Source organism: Aquila chrysaetos, chromosome 25, assembly GCF_900496995.4.
Source record: "Aquila chrysaetos chrysaetos chromosome 25, bAquChr1.4, whole genome shotgun sequence".
Classification (NCBI taxonomy): Eukaryota; Metazoa; Chordata; class Aves; order Accipitriformes; family Accipitridae; genus Aquila; species Aquila chrysaetos.
The window spans coordinates 102,797-120,759 of NC_044028.1; the positions used below are offsets into that span (position 1 = coordinate 102,797).

The following is a 17,963-nucleotide window of genomic DNA, read 5'->3' on the forward strand; positions in this document are numbered from 1 at the left end:
GCGCAACCTTGGCCGAGCGTCAGTCCATGAGCACGGTGCACCCGCGAGAGGCGTCCGACTGCAGCGCCAGCGCCCTCCCACGCCTCGGAGAACGCGGGCTGCCGAAAGAGCGCGCAGAGCTTCTTCAGCGCGCTTCAGCCGATGGCCTCGTGCTCTGTGCTTTTAACAACAAAATGCTGCAGACAAATAGCTCGGAGGTTTTCCAACACCTTAGAAGCCAGAGACCATGAGAAGAGTTTTGCAGGTAGAGGTTCTTTATTAAACACCTATCACATCACTCGAAAAGAAGGCACACGCGAACGGGCAACTTTTTATTTCCTTAAACAAAGCAGTACATTGCTGGGATCATTGTTTTAATAGAGCGTGGAGAAAGGAAGCTAGTCAGAGAAACAAGCATTATTGACCTTAGGTAAATATAAATAAAATCCAGGATCACTCTTTTATTCACCAGGATGCCCCCATGCACGTATCTCACTTGCAACATTCTGCGGTAGCGAAAGTTGAATCCCAAGACAAATTAAACCTTGGGACAGTACCAGACCAACTGTACTCACTTGCTAGGCATCATCTGGTTAAACTACAGGGACTCTACAGCAAAATCACAAGCCACGGTGGTGCATGTTGTTCAGAGACTAACCAGCAGTGTCAGACAAACATGATGCTAAGGCAGTTCTCTCTGTAGCTCCAACCTGCCTTACCAGCTGCTGCCATGTTTGGTTTTTTGGTTTGTTTGGGGGTTTTTGTTTTGGTTTGGTTTTTAATTAGAAATTTTAATGGCACAAAAACAGTTTTGCATTTTTTACATCTGAAAGCTTAAGAAAAAAAAATGCCTCTAACTTTTAAGGGAACTAAGCTGTATGACACCAAGCTGGGAGGCAGGGTCGATCTGCTTAAGGGTAGGAAGGCTCTACAGAGAGATCTGGACAGGCTGGATCAATGGGCTGAGGCCAATCGCATGACGTTCAACAAGGCCAACTGCCAGGTCCTGCACTTCAGTCATGGCAACTCCATGCAGCGCTACAGGCTTGGGGAAGAGCGGCTGGAAAGCTGCCCAGCAGAGAAAGACCTGGGCGTGCTGGTTGAAAGCTGGCTGAATATGAGCCAGCAGTGTGCCCAGGTGGCCAGGAAAGCCAACAGCATCCTAGCCTGTATCAGAAATAGTGTGGCCGGCAGGAGCAGGGAAGTGATTGTTCCCCTGTACTCACTGCTGAGGCCACACCTTGAGTACTGTGTTTCAGTTTTGGGCCCCTCACTACGGGAAAGACATTTTGTTGCTGGAGCTTGTCCAGAGAAGGACAACCAAGTTGGTGAGGGGCCTGCAGCACAAGTCTTATGAGGACCGGCTGAGGGAGCTGGGGCTGTTTAGTCTAGAGAAGAGGAGGCTGAGGGGAGACGTTATCGCTCTCTACAACTACCTGAAGGGGGGTTGTAGTGAGGTGGGTGCTGGTCTCTTCTGTCAGGTGGCTGGGGAATAGAACGAGAGGAAATGGCCTCAAGCTGTGGCAAGGGAGATTTAGGTTAGTTATTAGGAAAAATTTCTTTACTGAGAGGGTTCTCAGACATTGGAACAGGCTGCCCAGGGAAGTGGTTGAACCACCATCCCTGGAGGTATTCAAAAAGCACGTAGACAGGATACTCCATAACATGGTTTAGTAACATGATTTAGTGGGCATGGATAATGGTTGGACTTGATGATCTTGAAAGTCTTTTCCAACCTAAATGATTCCATGATTCTATGATTCTATTCTGTATTAGTAGCTGAGATTCTTCCTCTCCAAGAAAAGTCTCCCAAGTGTGCACGTTTCAGTATCTATGAATCTGTAGGAAAAACTAGAGACTACATTGTTCAATGAAACTAGGGGGTTGCTCCCCAGTATAATGCAAGCCAATCACTTAGATTCCCTGCAAAAACCTCTCTTACTAGTAATGATCACCTAAATCAGGCACGTGTAAAAAGTTCTAGTCCAGAAAGCAAGCACCGACTATGCATTAAGGGTTGAAGAAGGTAATTTCTACGTTACTTAGTAGAATTACAAAAAAAAAATCAGAACACAAAGAATCACATATATTAATGAATCATACACTTACAGTTGCCTTCGATGCAAGTTGAACATATTCTGTGATTAGCAAAACGTCAAATGAAGGTCACCTTCAGCAGCAATTTTACAGACTTACAGCTTTGATATTTTAATACACTGTGCATCTAAGAAAAATGATCCATGGAAAAGGGATGGGCTGCATAAAACATTATCTTCAAACGCAAGCTGATTTGGAATAAATCCTGTTCATCCCTACTGTGCAATGCTGGAAGAAACCACTCCTTGCCGTACCAGTATAAATTACTAAGCTAAGACCAGCGCAGAAAGCACCGCGATACATGACGGAATCAAGCTTGCAAGATAAGGCTGCCGAGAGTGCTAGAAAAACACGTTTTCCCATTAAAGTGTCAGTACAGCTTTTAACCAGGTGAATGCCAGCAAGCTTTCGGCAGCTCCTTCACTGCAGCTGCACTCCCGTCCTCATTCGTCCTTCCGCGGTTGCAGGGGAGCGTTGCTTTTTTGGGCCACATCTGAAGAGTCCGCGATCCGACCAGAGAAAACCGCCTCCAGTCGCTCATCGATCTCCGTTTTCTCCCTGAAGACGCACCAGAGCAACAGCCCAGTGCACAGCAGACTGAGAGGCAGCACCTTCGCCCACGGCCTCTCGTGGTCGCTCCCCATGGAACGGCTGACGCTCCACACCCGCGGACTGGCCTTGCTAGCGGAGAAAGGGATGGCCCCCGCGCCCTCCGGATCCGCGCCCGCCGGGCCCCGCCGCCGCGCCAGCCACCTCCGGGGGCCAGGCAGGGGCAGGGAGCGCCGTGCCCTGCAAAGACACAGGCGTCAGAGGCGCGGGGCGCGCAGCCCGCGGCCCCGGCCCCGCGCCCTCCACCTCACCGCCAGCGGCCCAGCACCCCGCTCATCCCGCCGCACACCGCCCTGCCCGCTCCTCCCCGCGCCGCCCGGAAGCGGAAGCGCGCCGGCGGCTGCGGGGCCCCGCAGGCTCTCGGACGGCGGGCCCGGGCCGAGCCGGCGCCGGTTGCCGCCGAGGAGCTAGGCGGCAGAACCGCTGGAGCGCGGCGGGGGCCGCGCGCTGCTCGCCCGGCGAGCTCACCAACCGGACGAGAGGAGGCAGCGTTCCCGGCCTCCACCGACTCCCACAGTAACGGCTCCACCGCTTGCGTTGGAAAAGTCCACTTTATTCCACGTTATGTACAGAGAACGGCCACGTGCTCCCTCAACGCAGCTGTTCTTTCAGAACAGTTTTGGTGCTTTCATTAGCACCTTTCCGTCAGAGCCTGAAGAGCTTTCATTTTACCCACCCGCTCTCCCAGGATGACATCAACCTCTCAGCATGGGTGGAGTGGGGTGTTATGCACTGCTGCAGCAGAAAACGTTTCTTTTTCTGCTAAAGCCTGCACAGAAAACCTTTCAGCACACAGATGAGGCAATGTGTTCTTAATAGTGTACTTGCTACCTTTCATGCATGCAACATCTTACAGCACTGGACTTGAACTATTTTGTATTTACACCACCTGTCGCTGTGCTTGATCAAAGAAAATAACAGCTGGGACTGGGGATGTGCAATCTGTAAACCTATGCCCAATACCGGCCTTAGCAAAGAAGTTTTACAAATGATCTCAGAGACTAGCCAACTGTTCTCAGCAATGGCGAGCCCGCACTCCATTATGTTCCCTTTGCTTTACGGCAGAAATTCAGAAAGTCAAGAATCCTCGCAGAAGGTCAGTCATCTCGGTGCCATGATACACGTTCAACTTGCTTGACATTCCATATGAACTTGCTGTTTACCAGCCAAATTTCTTCATACGGTGTCATTCCAAATTCCTGTGTCGCCATGCAGGTGCTCATCATCCTTTGACCCGTTAAAAACAGTTGTCACTGCAGTTGCCAGTTTGTGACTTACATGTTCAGCACTGGTATTTTCAGCTGTAATATTTAGTTTAAGACATCAGTTATTTCCGCTTTTAAACACCAAAACATTTTTGTCACAGAATTTACTCAATAGTTTTGAAATAATAAGTCATCTAGAGTAAGCTGTGAATTCTGCTTTTGATTGTACAGTTCTAATCTGCAATAATTATATGAACTAACAAACTGGCAGAAATACTGTGCAAGTTACATAGTTAATAGTTTAAACATGCAGATAAAATGTTCTATGAAAATTCCAGTACGATGAGTTTTCCCTAGAAAAGAGTCACCAATTTTTAAAAAAACCAAACAAAAAAACAGAGAAGAAAGTTTCTCAAAACAAAAAGAAGAAAAAATTAAGTATGTCACTAATTTTAAGCTAATTTAATTAGCTGAAAGGTTCATTGTTTTCTTCAGGTGCCAATTCTGAACATAAAAGGTGTAAATATATTTCAGGGAGATTAAATCCTCCTTAGACAAATAGTTCATGTAATAATGGGCATGATGGACTGGAAGGCTGGGTGGGGAACGACAAAAAAAAACCACAAAAAAAACCCCCAAACCCCAACAACAACAAAACCAAAAAAACAACTTGTCTGGAATTAATCCAGATAAGCCTTGCTTCTTCATAGCCAGCACCAAACAGTCTTTCCTTTTAAAAAGTGCATGTGATATGGCACTTAGAAATCAAAGAGAGGAAAAAAAGCTGACTAAGAAAGGATAAAACCAATTCAAACAGACACAGAGAACATTTCAAGTGTTCTTGAAGAAGTCAGGCCTTGTGGTTGACTATGCAGAAAATGGAGTTACTTAAAACATGCTTATGTGCTATGAATGCTGTGACACTGATTTCCTTTTTCTTTGGCACCTTAAGTACCGGAGACAAACTTCAAATACAACAGCAGTCAAAATTTTTCTATAAAGCTGAAATTTCAAGTCATCAACACATTTTTTGGGGGCAAAATAAGTCCTCTTGCACAGGAATCAAGACCTAAGTACTTATTAAAAACTTTGTCTACTGAATTTTACCTCCATATATGTCAGGTTATTTAATCCTTGCTGTAACCAAAACCAACATTTGGGTATTCACATTCTGAATAGACAATAATGAAAACGAATGATACCAAAAAACTCACCAGAATTTCCTTTGTATGCAATACCGTGCTGACTTAATAAATCTTTAAGTTTTTTTATTTCTTTAGAAAGTTGCTTGTATTCCTAAGAAAGGAAATACATTTAAAATGGCTCTCCCACTCTCCAAATGCATACATAAAATGGGAATTTATAAAAAATAATGGGTCTGTGCACAGCTGTTACAGCTTTTGACTTAGAAGATCTTAAAAGATAAACTGCTTATTCCAAGAACAAGGTACAAATTTTATAAAAAGATATATTCCTATGTTGCCAAAACAGGAGCCAGCTTTTTCCAAGCCCAAGCGTAAAAATTAGGAGTGCTTTCTGTAACTATTTCAGATCTATCCTCTAACTAGCATTTTATCATAGCACAAAATAGCATTCATAAAGTTTGCCACAGGACCAGGCTTATTTTATTTTATATTATAATGCTGCAGTCTGGAAGTTTGTCACCTCCTCAACTCTTGACCTTCACATTCTTGCTTTCAGCAGTTTCTGTTAACTTACAGAGCCAGGGATTGCTTAGTACCTTTGAGACTCAAACCACGTATCTGGAATCTCGAAGAAGCCCTAATTTTTTATTGTGTTTTGGTTTTTACATCAATCAAGAAAGAGCAAAAGATTAACTATTTAAGATTCTGTGGTTACCAAAACAGCCAACTTTATGTCAATTGAGCTATGATGAAGCAGAAAAAGAAGTACAAATTATTAAATATTGTATTGTTAACTATTGGGGAAAAAAAAAAAAAAAAAAAAGGTGAATACTCCAGCTCCTAGCAGTACCACATCAAAATGGTGATCTTTATATAAGTATATTCAGTTTAACCCCAGATTATTTGGTTATATTCAGGAATTACTACGTGGTGTTTTGTCTTTGCTACATTTTCAAATAAAATTACAACAGCAGCAGCTTCTCTGCATTATAATGAATTCCCTTCCATGCTCTTTTTTTGATGTTCAGCTTGCACTCCTTGAGGTGGAGCACATCGTCTACCTCTATTTTCCCCATTTCAATTCTGTTGCAGAAGGACTGTTCACACACATGAAAGTTATTCAGAAATGGACACAGCATAGATCATTCTGCCTTTTGCTTGTGCAACAGCCAATGCATTCTGACACGAGTCTGGGTAATTATCCATGTCAACATTCCCAAGGCTGGTTACATATTTCTTTTCACTAGCAATTCCGTCCTATTTCCAGACTGATACTCCCCAGAAAGAGTACTTACAAGGTGTTCATAACCCAAGTGCCTACTCTAATTCCTATACACACACCCATCTTCTTATTGGGCATTCAGTTGTGCTGCTTTGTTTTTGACTTAAGGGCTAGAATAAAGATATCAAAACGCTCTGTATGCAGACTGCTACATATTGAAACCAGATGAGATAATCCCATGAACAGATTTCAGCTGAATCCAAAGAGTGTTTACATAATGCTGTCACACTGATACTGTCATACAGTAAAAACTGGCAATATAATTCCACACTGTAAATATTACACTCTATACCTTACTGCACTTCTCCACTGTTTCAAATTCCACACTTATTTTCTTATTCTGTTTCTCAACTTCCTCTTCTTCTGTTGCTTTTAGAAGTCCTGCTTCCTCAAAAATCTCCTTCAGTATTTTTTTGTATCCCTGAAAAAGAAAGTTTCTAAAAGACAATACATCAATCCACCCGACTCTCATCTCTGCGTGTAATTTGCACTGGCCATTCCAATTTCTCAAGCTTCACTGTAGCAAACATTACAATTGTCAGTTGATATAGCAGTTACAGAGCACAAAAATTACTATTTGCCAACTGCAGAATAAATGCATCCATTCAAAAAGGAGAAACTGCAGAAGCCAGGTTTGGCTATTTGACAATAATTGTTCTTTACCAAATAGGGTTGGAAAAAGTTAACAAACCTGGTCAGTTATTAGTTCATCATATAGAAGCTGCTCTGCTTCATCCCACTTCCTTTGTAGTGCTTCAGTCAGAGTTGGATAAACTGGAAAATGGAAGTCAAACCATGTAAAAACCAACAGCATTATCCTGCATTAGTTAAATGCTCCTCTAGTAGCATGCAAGTGTATTTGTTTTAAGAAGTCAAGGTTTCTATACAGTACAGAGTCTCTACTGCTTTCAAGAGTTGGGGTTAAACTTAAAATCTGCTTCACACATTGAAAGTTGCCGGAGAATGCCACCAACCAAAAATTTTTCTCTTATTTCCAGCTAGAAGGCCTCATATTTCTTTGTTGAATGTAATTCTCACTGATCTCTCCCTTTTTGTAATGTAAGTAAATGTGCAAATACTGCAGGGCTGATTCCTACGACCCGTCCAAGAAAAAAAGACAAAGAGAAAAAAAAAACACCAAAAAACCCCACTCACTGAGTCTATACTAGCAATGACAATTTATTTGAGAAATACCTATGTGTTATAATGATTGGGATTTAAAATACACTTCATTTATATGTTACATTTAATACTCATTTATATCAAGTTACAAACTCAAAGAACCTAAAAATTTACACTCTGAGGTTGGTGTAATATGCCAGCTGCTCCACACACAAATGACTTTCTAAATCTTACCTAAAAGAGAGTGGGGATGGCACACGAGAGGAGTCTCAAATGTCAGAGAGTAAACACAAGTACTCGGCTCAGACACATATGCCAATTTATTGCTCTTTCCACAAACAAGATGAACCTAAACACCAGTAAAAACAAAGATGAGTGAATCACCTCCACATAAAACATGACCAGCATTGATGATCCATTTGCTGTCTTCCAATGCTAGCAGATGCATTTCTGTACATACTGTCATGTCAAAGCTTCCAGTGCTGTCACCCACAGAAAAAAAATCATAGCTAGCACATCTTCAAATTATTTTATCAAATGTGAAAATTGCTTGCTCTAATGGGAAATGGTCCCCCCACCTATCACGGTTCCTTCGACTCCCAAGCACTGTATTTCCAGCAAGAATTAGAGTAAAAAGAAGGGTAAATAGGACACCCTTTAGAACCTCACCTGACATAAGCATAATTCACTTGACAAATTTTAGTTCTGTCCAATGTGCTAAATAAAGAGAACAATACACATCTAGCCTGTAGAAATTTGTTTCCATCTTTAAACTTGCAACACCAGTATTTTCTGTCTGTTCAAAACTAAATGCCAGTGAAAGATTTGAATCACAATATCAAAGGTCATACAAGAATAGTAATTCTTTCCACAGCCCCTGTGGGAGATAAAGATGTTAACAAGGCACCTCCATCACAGTATAGACTATTTTCACCTTGGCCAAGACATTTTGTCGCTTATCCCATCTTCACATTAGTTATTATTCCAACTATATATCCCTCTCTCAAGTATTGTATTGTCACCCATCATTGTAATAGCTAAGCATCTTCTACATGAAAAGCAGCCTGTTGTGAACTATACAGTATCTTTAACTCTTCTTCACAACAGCTACCTACGTTACCAGGGAATGTGAGATTTAATTCATTGTATCTGTAAAACTGTGTAACATACTGAAATAGGAGGTGGAAAAAGAAAAACATTAATGAATGAAAGGATACACAATGTATGCAAATCATATGCCACACACTGGGCAAGTCTCAGATGCCCTTCCTTACCCTTGGCACAGAGACTACTTGAATGTGAAACAGAACATTTTAACCACTCCACAAAATAAGAATTTTTACTTTTTCTTTAAAATGTACTCACACCAGAATCTGTTTATCTTGAGTTGGTTCCTCTGCCACTCCCATATATTTGATTCCTTCCTCAATTCTCCTTGCATGCCCTCTGCTCTTATTTTAACACCTTACTTAGCTTCTCAGCATGCTGTTAAACGCCTAATTCTTTTCCCTCCTTTTTCCTGGATGTTCTTAGCACAATACGCTGGCATCCCGCATTCAACAAATAGCTCATTTTCTTTATTTTTCCTGACACAAATTACAAAGCACTGTATGTTTCTACAGTAGTGATAATACCAGAATATTCCACTCTATCAAGGAAAAGAGTTAAAAGTAACCAATGAGAATACATAAGTAAACTTCTTCAAAAATTTATCCTGATTTTAGCTTCCCTCCTCCATCCATTGACCTAGCTCCTACAGGAATTCATCTTCATGTTTTATATCACATCTTAAATTATGACTTCTTCAAGGTAGGAACGCTTCAGTCTGTAGAGTGTCATGAGTGTGTATAGAGAGTCATGCTGTCTGAATTAGCATAGTCTAGGTTATTATACCTTTGTCTGTCTGCTCTTAGTTTCACATGAGTCTCCTTCCCTCATCCACATTCCAACAAATGTGTTGTTGTCAATTTCCCATTCATGCCAGATTCTGAAAGAAAACAAACCCAAAACAGGACATCATTTTATTTTAAGTTACTGGAAAGAAAAAGGTGAACACTCAGGAGGAAAAACAGGAATACCCTTATACCATCTTCAATTTAACTGTATATACTTCATTTTTTGTTGTCTTAGTATTTCCAGCCAAGACCTTATAAACAGTGTAGTCTGTTATCTAGGCTGCTACACAGGGCACATCAACATTACTTTGAGAGCACAGTTTTGGATCAGCTTTCAGTTCGCAAACCATTTGCACTTACAAATCCATGTTTAAATCCAGTAAAATACAGCTTATAGATCATCCCACAACAAATTCTGTGAAGCTATGTACCCTGTGCAACTCAGATTGTTTGCAGGATTTTCAGTGCTGATGAGAGCACCTACAAAAGCCAGTCGCTACTTCTGCTAGTCTTAAAGCCAGCGATACTCTCAGCATCTCAGTGTACCCTTTTCCTCTCATATTGGCTCACTAATTATTGTGCACACAGGAAAAGAAAGAGACATCTATATACAAAATATTTAGAAAGGCAGTAATTTTAAAGCAGTGCTCTGGTTTATAATTAAGTTTATTTTAGGTCTTATGATTTGGATACTCTGGGGTCTTTGAATTGAATACTTTGGGATACTTTTTCTGGTCTACATTGAGTCTTTTATTACCTTTTGTTAAATATGTTTAACACAACGACTAGGCATAAAGCACTCATTTCATTTTGTAAGGTCACATTCAACTCAAAGTGAAAATAGTTAACAGACATGAAATCTTTGTTAATATAAGCTGTAGTTATACATTACTGAATTTCTCACATGAACATATCACACCTGCAGTTGGCACTGGTTATTAATCAGCCTCCAGCTAAAACAGGAAGTTAGTATTTATCAACAAAAAAAATGTGAATTTTTCAAGATGGGGTATTTTTATGCATAACGCCTTGGGAACTACAATGACCTAACCTGACCAATAAAAGAATCTTAATTTTAAACCTGTCTCCTTTTTGACAATCTATAAAACAATCTGCTAACAACACAGGTAAAACTTAAAGGTCTAAAAGCCTCACCCTAAAATCCCACTATAGGCATTCCATCGAAAAGTCTGCTCATGCTGAGTGACATTATGGAAAGGACAAAACTCATACTTGTACCTTAAAAAAAAAAAAAAAGAAATGTTTTAGACTGAAATAAAAAACTAGTTTGTTCCTAATAAATATACAGAATCAAATATCCAAATCCATTACTTACGTGGATTCCACAAAACTGAAACACTTGCCAGCAAGCCTAAAGAGATGTGCAGGGCCTAAAAACACCACAAAATGACATCAAGGAAGAATAACATTTTGGTTATATTTAAGCAAGTTACTGTGGTGACAAAACTGCAAGGAGTATGTGACAAATTTAGTTTTCTGCTGTACATAAGGAAATTTCTATCTTCCATATAGATTACTGTAAGTTCCCACTAGTGCTATGTTGGTTTGCATCATGATCTTTAACATTTTTCATATTCAACACTCAGTGAAACAGATCAGCCTCTTTCTATGACAGAAATAAGAAAACTGTATACAAACAAATAGTTGGAGGCCAGATCCATAAAAGGAATCATCAGTGCAGATCTCGCCAAAATCTGACAATGAAATGACTAGAAGCCTTGCTTGGCAGCTGTCCGTCCCCAAAGTCATCCAAACTCCTCAAGTTTATACTAGTAAAGCCCATTTGCTCAGAATGTTGACAGTGCTGCATATTTAAGTTTCACTGAGATTCTCGAACTAGATATTCCTTTTCACAATTTGCCTTCATGGTCTGATCCAGGTAGTATTCAGCAAGATAAACTTTTACTGTCAGACAGGTCAGCAGTTACAATTCTACTCTTGTAGAATTGACCGTTCCAGCCTTGCTGTCAAAGGAATCCAAGACAGGTAACTTGTCATTCAAAAAAGGGCCCAGAGTTCTGAACTAGGTGCTACAGGGCTATTTCAGTGTCTCTTGTTTAAGGTAATTTTGCATGGGATGATTAAATATTTGTGAGGAAAGGAGAATAAAAGAGATTACAAAGCAAGTAAAATAAAACCCCATCCTGGATTCTAATTCCTCACTGCCAGGACTGCCTATGTACTTTTTCCAACAATGTAGACAAGCAATCCCAGAAACAAAGATCAGACCACCAGAATCATGCCCTCCGGAATGCCCTAACCACTGGGATACAGGCAGGTTCTCTTTCCCATTTGATTTTTCTGACTGTACGATCTTGCACTTCATTCTACAGATTATCATAGGCTTGGCCAAAGGGTTTGCCCCTCTACTACATGCAACCTGTGCTTTAGTGATTAGGATGCTCTCCCCAAAGAGGAAGAAAAAGCAAATTCTAATGTCCCCGAGGAATGCATTAAACTCATGCCTCCATTTCCTGGGCAGATGCTCTGAAAGAGAAATTATAGTAAATATTACCCCAGCTCTCTTGTAAAAGAAAAGAACGAGTAAGGTTTCCATGCTAAAGAAATAAATGTGAAGACAGGGTTCCACGCCTTAGATTCCAATTCCATAGACATTCCCAATTTTTGGCCACACATAAGTTCCCACATCCAGGAAAGAAGGATTTCTAGCATACTGTCCTTTTCACTTTTTTCCTGCTATTTTTGGCATCTTTCCATTCAGCATTCTATTACTAATCGTATTTCTAACTATTTCATTTTTCACATGCAGTACCTGCAGAATTTATACATTTGATTTGGATTTATAAAACATGACAGAAGACATTAAGCATCATCACATTCAGCGTCACCATACCAAGATGCCTTTATTGAACCTGAACAAGGTTTAAGCCTGTGCCTAAGGTTAGCAGAGAGACAAGAGTTATTTCCTTTTGCTTACTCCTTGCATTCACGGTTTATTTTATCTACTCTCCTCCACATATCATCTAGAATTTTTTAGATTCCTGTTTATTTTGCTAAAGTGGTGGATTTACATTGCAGGACCCAGGCTTTGTCTGTGAAACTGAACCTCTGTGACTTGTTCCAAGACTACTTTTAGGACTTTTTTAAAAATAATTTTTGAGTATTAAGTACCATCAGATGATGGGATGGCTTTTATATGACAATCTCAAGGATGCTAGGGATTGTTTCAAGAAGAAAGTAAGTTTTTAGTAAGGATCAGAAGGATCTGTGACTGCCTCAATAAACACAGAATAAAACATATGGATAGCACTGTGACACCACCAGTCCAAACAGCACTGGGACACGGAACGCAGAAGAGGTTAATCCAGGTTTTAATCTGTCAGAAGCACAATAAAATATATTTGCCCATCCTTATTTCCCCTGATGCTCATAAAGCGACAAGTAAAATCAGTCTTTGTCTGCATAAAGTCAGGTTAGACTATTTTGCAAGTGACTGTCACTAAATGATGAAAACTACAAAAAAGGTAATGCTTGCATATACCTGATACTGCAGAGGGGGACATCTTTGGCTGCAGCCTGTTTGGCTGAGGCAAGAACGGGTTATTCAACCTTTCAAAAGAAGGAGAGTGAAGCGTTTAAGACCGAGTTACGCATCTGGCTCCGGCTGTATCCTGCCCTACCCGAGCGTCCCAACACCTACAGCCGCGCAGGACGCGCGGCGACCCTGCCCGCGGGCCCACCAGCGGAGGCGGCAGAGGCACCCGGGCACGGCCGGGCACGGCCGGGCCCGCCCTTCCCCGGAGGACGGAACGGTCTGGAGCGGGCGCAGCGGCAGAGGAACCCGAGCCCGCCGAGGCCGGGTGGGTCGCGGGACGCAGCGAGCGGGCGACCACGTACCCGAACGTGTTCGGCTCCTCCACAATCTTCATCTTCCCCGCCGAGGCGAAGAGACCTGCCGAGCAGAGAGCAGTTGGCTGCAGCGGGCGGGCGGACCGACCCACCGCCGCACCCGCTCGCCCCCCGCCTGCCCCCGCGCTCACCCAGCGCCGCGCCCAGCGCCGCCAGCAGCAGCCGGGCGGCCGCCATCGCCTCTTCCGCTGGAAACGGAAGGACGCGGGGCCACGGGGCGGCCGCTCCGCCTAAGCGCGGCACCATGGAGCGCGGCCGGCGCGCTGCCCCGCGGAGGGGCGGCCGGCGCGGGGCTCGCAGCCTCGACACCTTCGCGGCGGAGGCGGAGACCGCGCTGAGAGGTGCGGGAGCGTGCCGCGGCCGCTGGACCGCGCCGAGCGGGACCGCGGGTCCTGCCCTGGGTCCTGCCGAGGCGGGCCGGGCCGGGCCGGGCCGCGGGTCCTGCCGAGGCGGGCCAGGCCGGGCTGCGGGTGATGCCCTGGGTCCTGCCGGGCCCGGCCGGGCCGCGGGTCCTGCCGAGGCGGGCCGGGCCGGGCCGGGCCGGGCCCTGCCGGGTAGTAATGCGCGCCTGCTGTTTTCAGCTTGCCTGGAGGGCGAGGGCGCCGCCCCGGAGGCGAAGTTCCCGTGCCCTCTTGCCATGTGGGAGCTCGGACACTGCGATCCCAAGAAATGCACCGGGAGGAAACTGGCCCGAAAAGGGTTGCTCCGAACCCTGCGCCTCCGCCAGAGATTCCCGGGCCTCGTCCTCAGTCCTCTGGCTACCGAGTACATCTCTCCAGCTGACAGGCAAGTCCCCGGTGAGGCCCGTGCACAGGTGACCTCGCTGCCTGTTGGCAAAGCCTGTGGAGGTGCAGGCTGTGGGGAAGAGCACTTGGTTCAAATGCTGTAGCGATGGTATATTAGGGTGAACTTTTTAACCACTGATCCATGGCCACAACCGTGCTGCGGAATAAATTTGACCTTCCTGTTACACTACATTGATGCGTGAACATGAGAAATGGAGCCGTTTTATTAAATCAGGTTAACGTTTTTACACAGCTGGTATCAGGTGAAAAAAGCATCTGTAGATCCCAATGAGAAATCAAAGTATGTGGTTTGTAGGTTAATTTGTTCAGAATCATGGGCCTATAGCTACTGCATCTTTTAGGATTCCATATTCAAGTTCTTTGGCTAGGCAACACAATGCATTAACTAGAAAATGTACTTGGGGGAAACACCGAGAATTTTCTTCAGATGTGCCTGCAGAATTTTTATAAAGATGTATTTACTCAGAGAAAAGATTAGTCTTTAGAAGCTGGTGCAGAACCTAAATCTGAACTTTGGTGTACTTTTAAGAATGCGAATGTTACTATTAACCACACTCTTCTGTCACGTTTTTTAAACCTAGAATTTTTCACTTTCAGTTTGAAACGTACGGATAAACCTTTTTTGCCACGTGCGTGTTCAGACAAAAAGCATGTTATTATTCTTTCTCATTGCATCTGTATTTTAGATCATTGTAAAATGCATGCTTTTTGATTGACAAAAGGGGGGATTGTATGCAAATTTGTTGCCAGTATAAAGTGGCAATTGTAGTTCCCACTAACTTATCAATACAATGATAACAGTTTTTCAAATACAGTGATGTTTCTTTTTTTAGGCATGTGATTGCTCAGAGTGGAATGGCAGTCATAGATTGCTCATGGGCCAAATTAGAAGAAACTCCCTTTAAGAGAATGAGAGGAGGTCATCTACGGCTGCTGCCTTACTTGGTGGCTGCAAATCCTGTAAACTATGGTCGGCCATGCAAGCTGTCCTGCGTGGAAGCTTTTGCTGCAGCTTTTTGCATTGTCGGTAGGCTGTAATATGTCTGATGTGAAATATGTTACCACCAATTCTTACATCCTTAATATATCAGAAGAGATGATCTGCGATAGACTAAACTGTAATGCTGTCCCACTGGTCATCACTTTGTTGAGTTTGGAATCAGATTGCCTAGCTTTCTTCCAAGTGCTTGTATCTGGTAGCATCGGGGTATCTCTGGGGTGTTCATGTCAGCTACTATATAGGACACATAAACTGATGATCCTGGTTTTGTCAGGATGGCACTTAATGTTAGAAAAACTGTTAAAAAAAAAAAAGCCAGAAAAGACAGAGCATGAATCCTTAAGCAACTTTGTCTTAATGAGAGATAACAGCTGTCTGTTAATAGGGTGGGTTCTAGTTAAGAACAAAAGAAATTGCTCCCTCTTGTGATGTTTTGCAAACTCATCACAGAAGTTTCTTGACAATTGAAGAGACATGCTCTACTATACTGCAGACAAATCTTATCTTCTGAAAATATCATATGTACAATTGCTGTCTTGCTGAAGGACTGTGGGAGCTAGACTTTGAATCATTCATTACCTATACAAAATATTTTTATGTAACACTCACTAAAAGACTATGAACTTTTCTTGGATTCAGTTAAGTATTTCAAGTTAAACTGAAATTTGAAAAGATTTTTAATCTTTTTAAAAGTCTGAATCCCTGAACACTGAAAAAATGCTGGCAAACATCTATCATAGTGATACATAGGTATGTACTGTAAGGTGAGTGAAATCGTACAATGAAAAAGAAAACTGATCATTTATCTTCTGTTTTAGGATTCCCAGACCTAGCCACCATTCTTCTAAGGAAATTTAAATGGGGTAAGGCATTTATTGACTTGAACAAAAATCTCTTGGAAAAGTATGCAGCCTGTCATTGCCAGGAAGAAGTGCTGAGAGTTGAAAAGGACTTTTTAGCTAGTGTCCAAGAAACAAAAGATGAAGAAATAGGTAAGAAAAACCACAGACACACCACACACACCCTTTTCCTAACTAAATTCCTTACAATCTTTTCCTTTAATCTCATGAAAATATTGGCAAGGTAGAAGAGCTTTGTTGAGATATGTTGTTCTGTCTTTATACTGTGTATTGTTCTTCTAAGCAAGTTTGCCTAATTTTTTTAACTCAAAAAGATGAAAACGACTAAAGTAATTTAATGCATATATTAGTGTATTCACAGCTGAACTGTGGAGCAGCTACCCTGATTAAATTAAGGATATTGGTGAACTAAGGAGTAAAAAGAAAATATGATGCTTCCTCATTTTATCTACGGATGTTAAAAGCAGAGTATGAGTAAAAAGACCAGTAATTCAGGAGGACTGTAAGAGAAATATAGGCATACAGTCTGACAGCAAGGTAGTTGCACATAAACCTAAGAAAGACCTTTAATGGATACATTTATATAGTCCCTAATGAGGACATTTAAAATCAGACCTATAAAGATAATGAAAATAGCTTATAATACGTACACTAGTTTATTCCCAAATTCTTCCAGTAACTTACTGGTATCCCAGTATTTCACGCTATATTCACAGGTGAGTGCTTGGTCTCATTCAAGACAGCACAAAAAAAAGCCACATCAAGTGATCGAGAACATATGAGGAGAGGTGCTCCTAATTAATGTTTTCCTTTCACAGTGGTTAAGTCCCATAAAAATAGGCCAGGGGGGTCACACTGTAAGATGGTAGACAGCCTTTAGTTTCACTGAACTTTGATGTCTTTGCCACGACATGCTAGGCTGAATGAAATCATCCTGTTGTTTGCTGGAAACCTAACTACCATTACATTAAACTGAAGACAGTTCTCGAGGGGCAACACTACTATGCCAAACAAAGCACGCTTCCACCCAGAATCGTATGTATTTTCTGGATGGACTGTAGTACCAAAGCTGTCATGCCTTGTTTGACTTTTCTGAGGTAACAGTTCTCCCCAACTGTGTAAGTCAAAGTAAATCTAGCCCTACCCTTACTGAGCAAGAGCTAAGCCTGGACAGCTATACTTCACTTCTCAGTAGAGATGAACTAACTAGATAGCCCTTTTAGAACTAAACCATTCTGAGAACATCCATGTTTTCTTACCAAAAGCCTTAGAAACCTATGTGTACAGTCTGACTAAAGAGCTACTGAACCCCTTGGAGGGGAGGGGCACAAAGGGCATGGAAAAGAGTGAAAAGACTAGAATGGGGGGGCAGGGGGGCAGGACTTGGTAGTTGTTTCTCACCTCCCCTGGTTTCTGACCAAATGACTACAGTAAACTTTACAGAGAGCTGAACTGGACTTCGTATGCCTTCCCCTCCATGCCAACAATCTTCTCTTAAAATGAAAATTAAGGCAGACCATTAAAATATGCCTTCTTCATCAATGGGTATGTTTTTTCCTTCTCTTTCCAGATCCATTTGATGTTGAATCAGGAGAAGAATTTTCTAATCCCAACAGACCAATCAATTCCCCAGGGTAATGAATTTAATTTAAATACTATTTTTCCTATTATAAGTTGTTTTGAATTTATAATCCTGAAAAATGTTTCCAGACAAGCACGAAGTAATGAAGAATCTGAGGAAGACAGTGTGAGCACTCCAGATGATGCCACTGAAAGCAGTGATGAAAGCAGTCCAGAAGATCATGGTACTGTAAAGTTGCTGCAACAACAGCCAATAAATCAACTATTTGAAAAGTAAAAAAAAAAAATCAAAACAAAAAAACAAACCACAACAAAACCCACAACAAACAAACAAAAAAACCCCAACAATCCCAAAGAGTTGTAACATCCTGTATAAAGAAATTTTCTTGTGAACCGTTAACAGCATGGCTTGTTCACCTGTGATTTGATGCCTAGCAAATGCCTTCCTTTAGGTGAACCTCAGGTGATATGTGGGCTTATAGGTCTATTTG

The 17,963-nt window shown here is 42.2% G+C and overlaps 2 protein-coding genes across 4 annotated transcripts; one reads left to right on the forward strand and one right to left on the reverse strand.

Annotated features, from left to right (window-relative positions):
- Positions 1-3,217: 3,217 nt before the first annotated feature.
- Positions 3,218-13,471, reverse strand: GNPTG (N-acetylglucosamine-1-phosphate transferase subunit gamma). 3 transcript variants are annotated; one of them, XM_030001292.2, is made up of 11 exons: positions 13,357-13,471; positions 13,214-13,268; positions 12,858-12,925; positions 10,671-10,725; positions 10,490-10,573; positions 9,333-9,426; positions 7,674-7,788; positions 7,009-7,091; positions 6,610-6,738; positions 5,105-5,186; positions 3,218-3,986 (listed from the first exon to the last, which is right to left on the reverse strand). In XM_030001292.2, the coding sequence occupies exons 1-11, from the start codon at positions 13,469-13,471 to the stop codon at positions 3,862-3,864; spliced, it is 1,005 nt and encodes a 334-aa protein (XP_029857152.1). In that variant the 3' UTR covers positions 3,218-3,861. The 3 variants fall into 3 exon arrangements, with proteins under 3 accessions (XP_029857152.1, XP_029857153.1, XP_029857154.1); XM_030001293.2 differs by lacking the exon at positions 10,490-10,573; XM_030001294.2 differs by lacking the exon at positions 5,105-5,186.
- Positions 13,455-17,789, forward strand: TSR3 (TSR3 ribosome maturation factor). Its single transcript, XM_030001295.2, has 6 exons — positions 13,455-13,566; positions 13,807-14,011; positions 14,865-15,058; positions 15,850-16,023; positions 17,462-17,525; positions 17,602-17,789. Exons 1-6 carry the CDS (start codon positions 13,470-13,472, stop codon positions 17,747-17,749), a joined length of 882 nt encoding a protein of 293 aa, XP_029857155.1. The 5' UTR covers positions 13,455-13,469; the 3' UTR covers positions 17,750-17,789.
- The last annotated feature ends 174 nt before the right edge of the window (positions 17,790-17,963 follow it).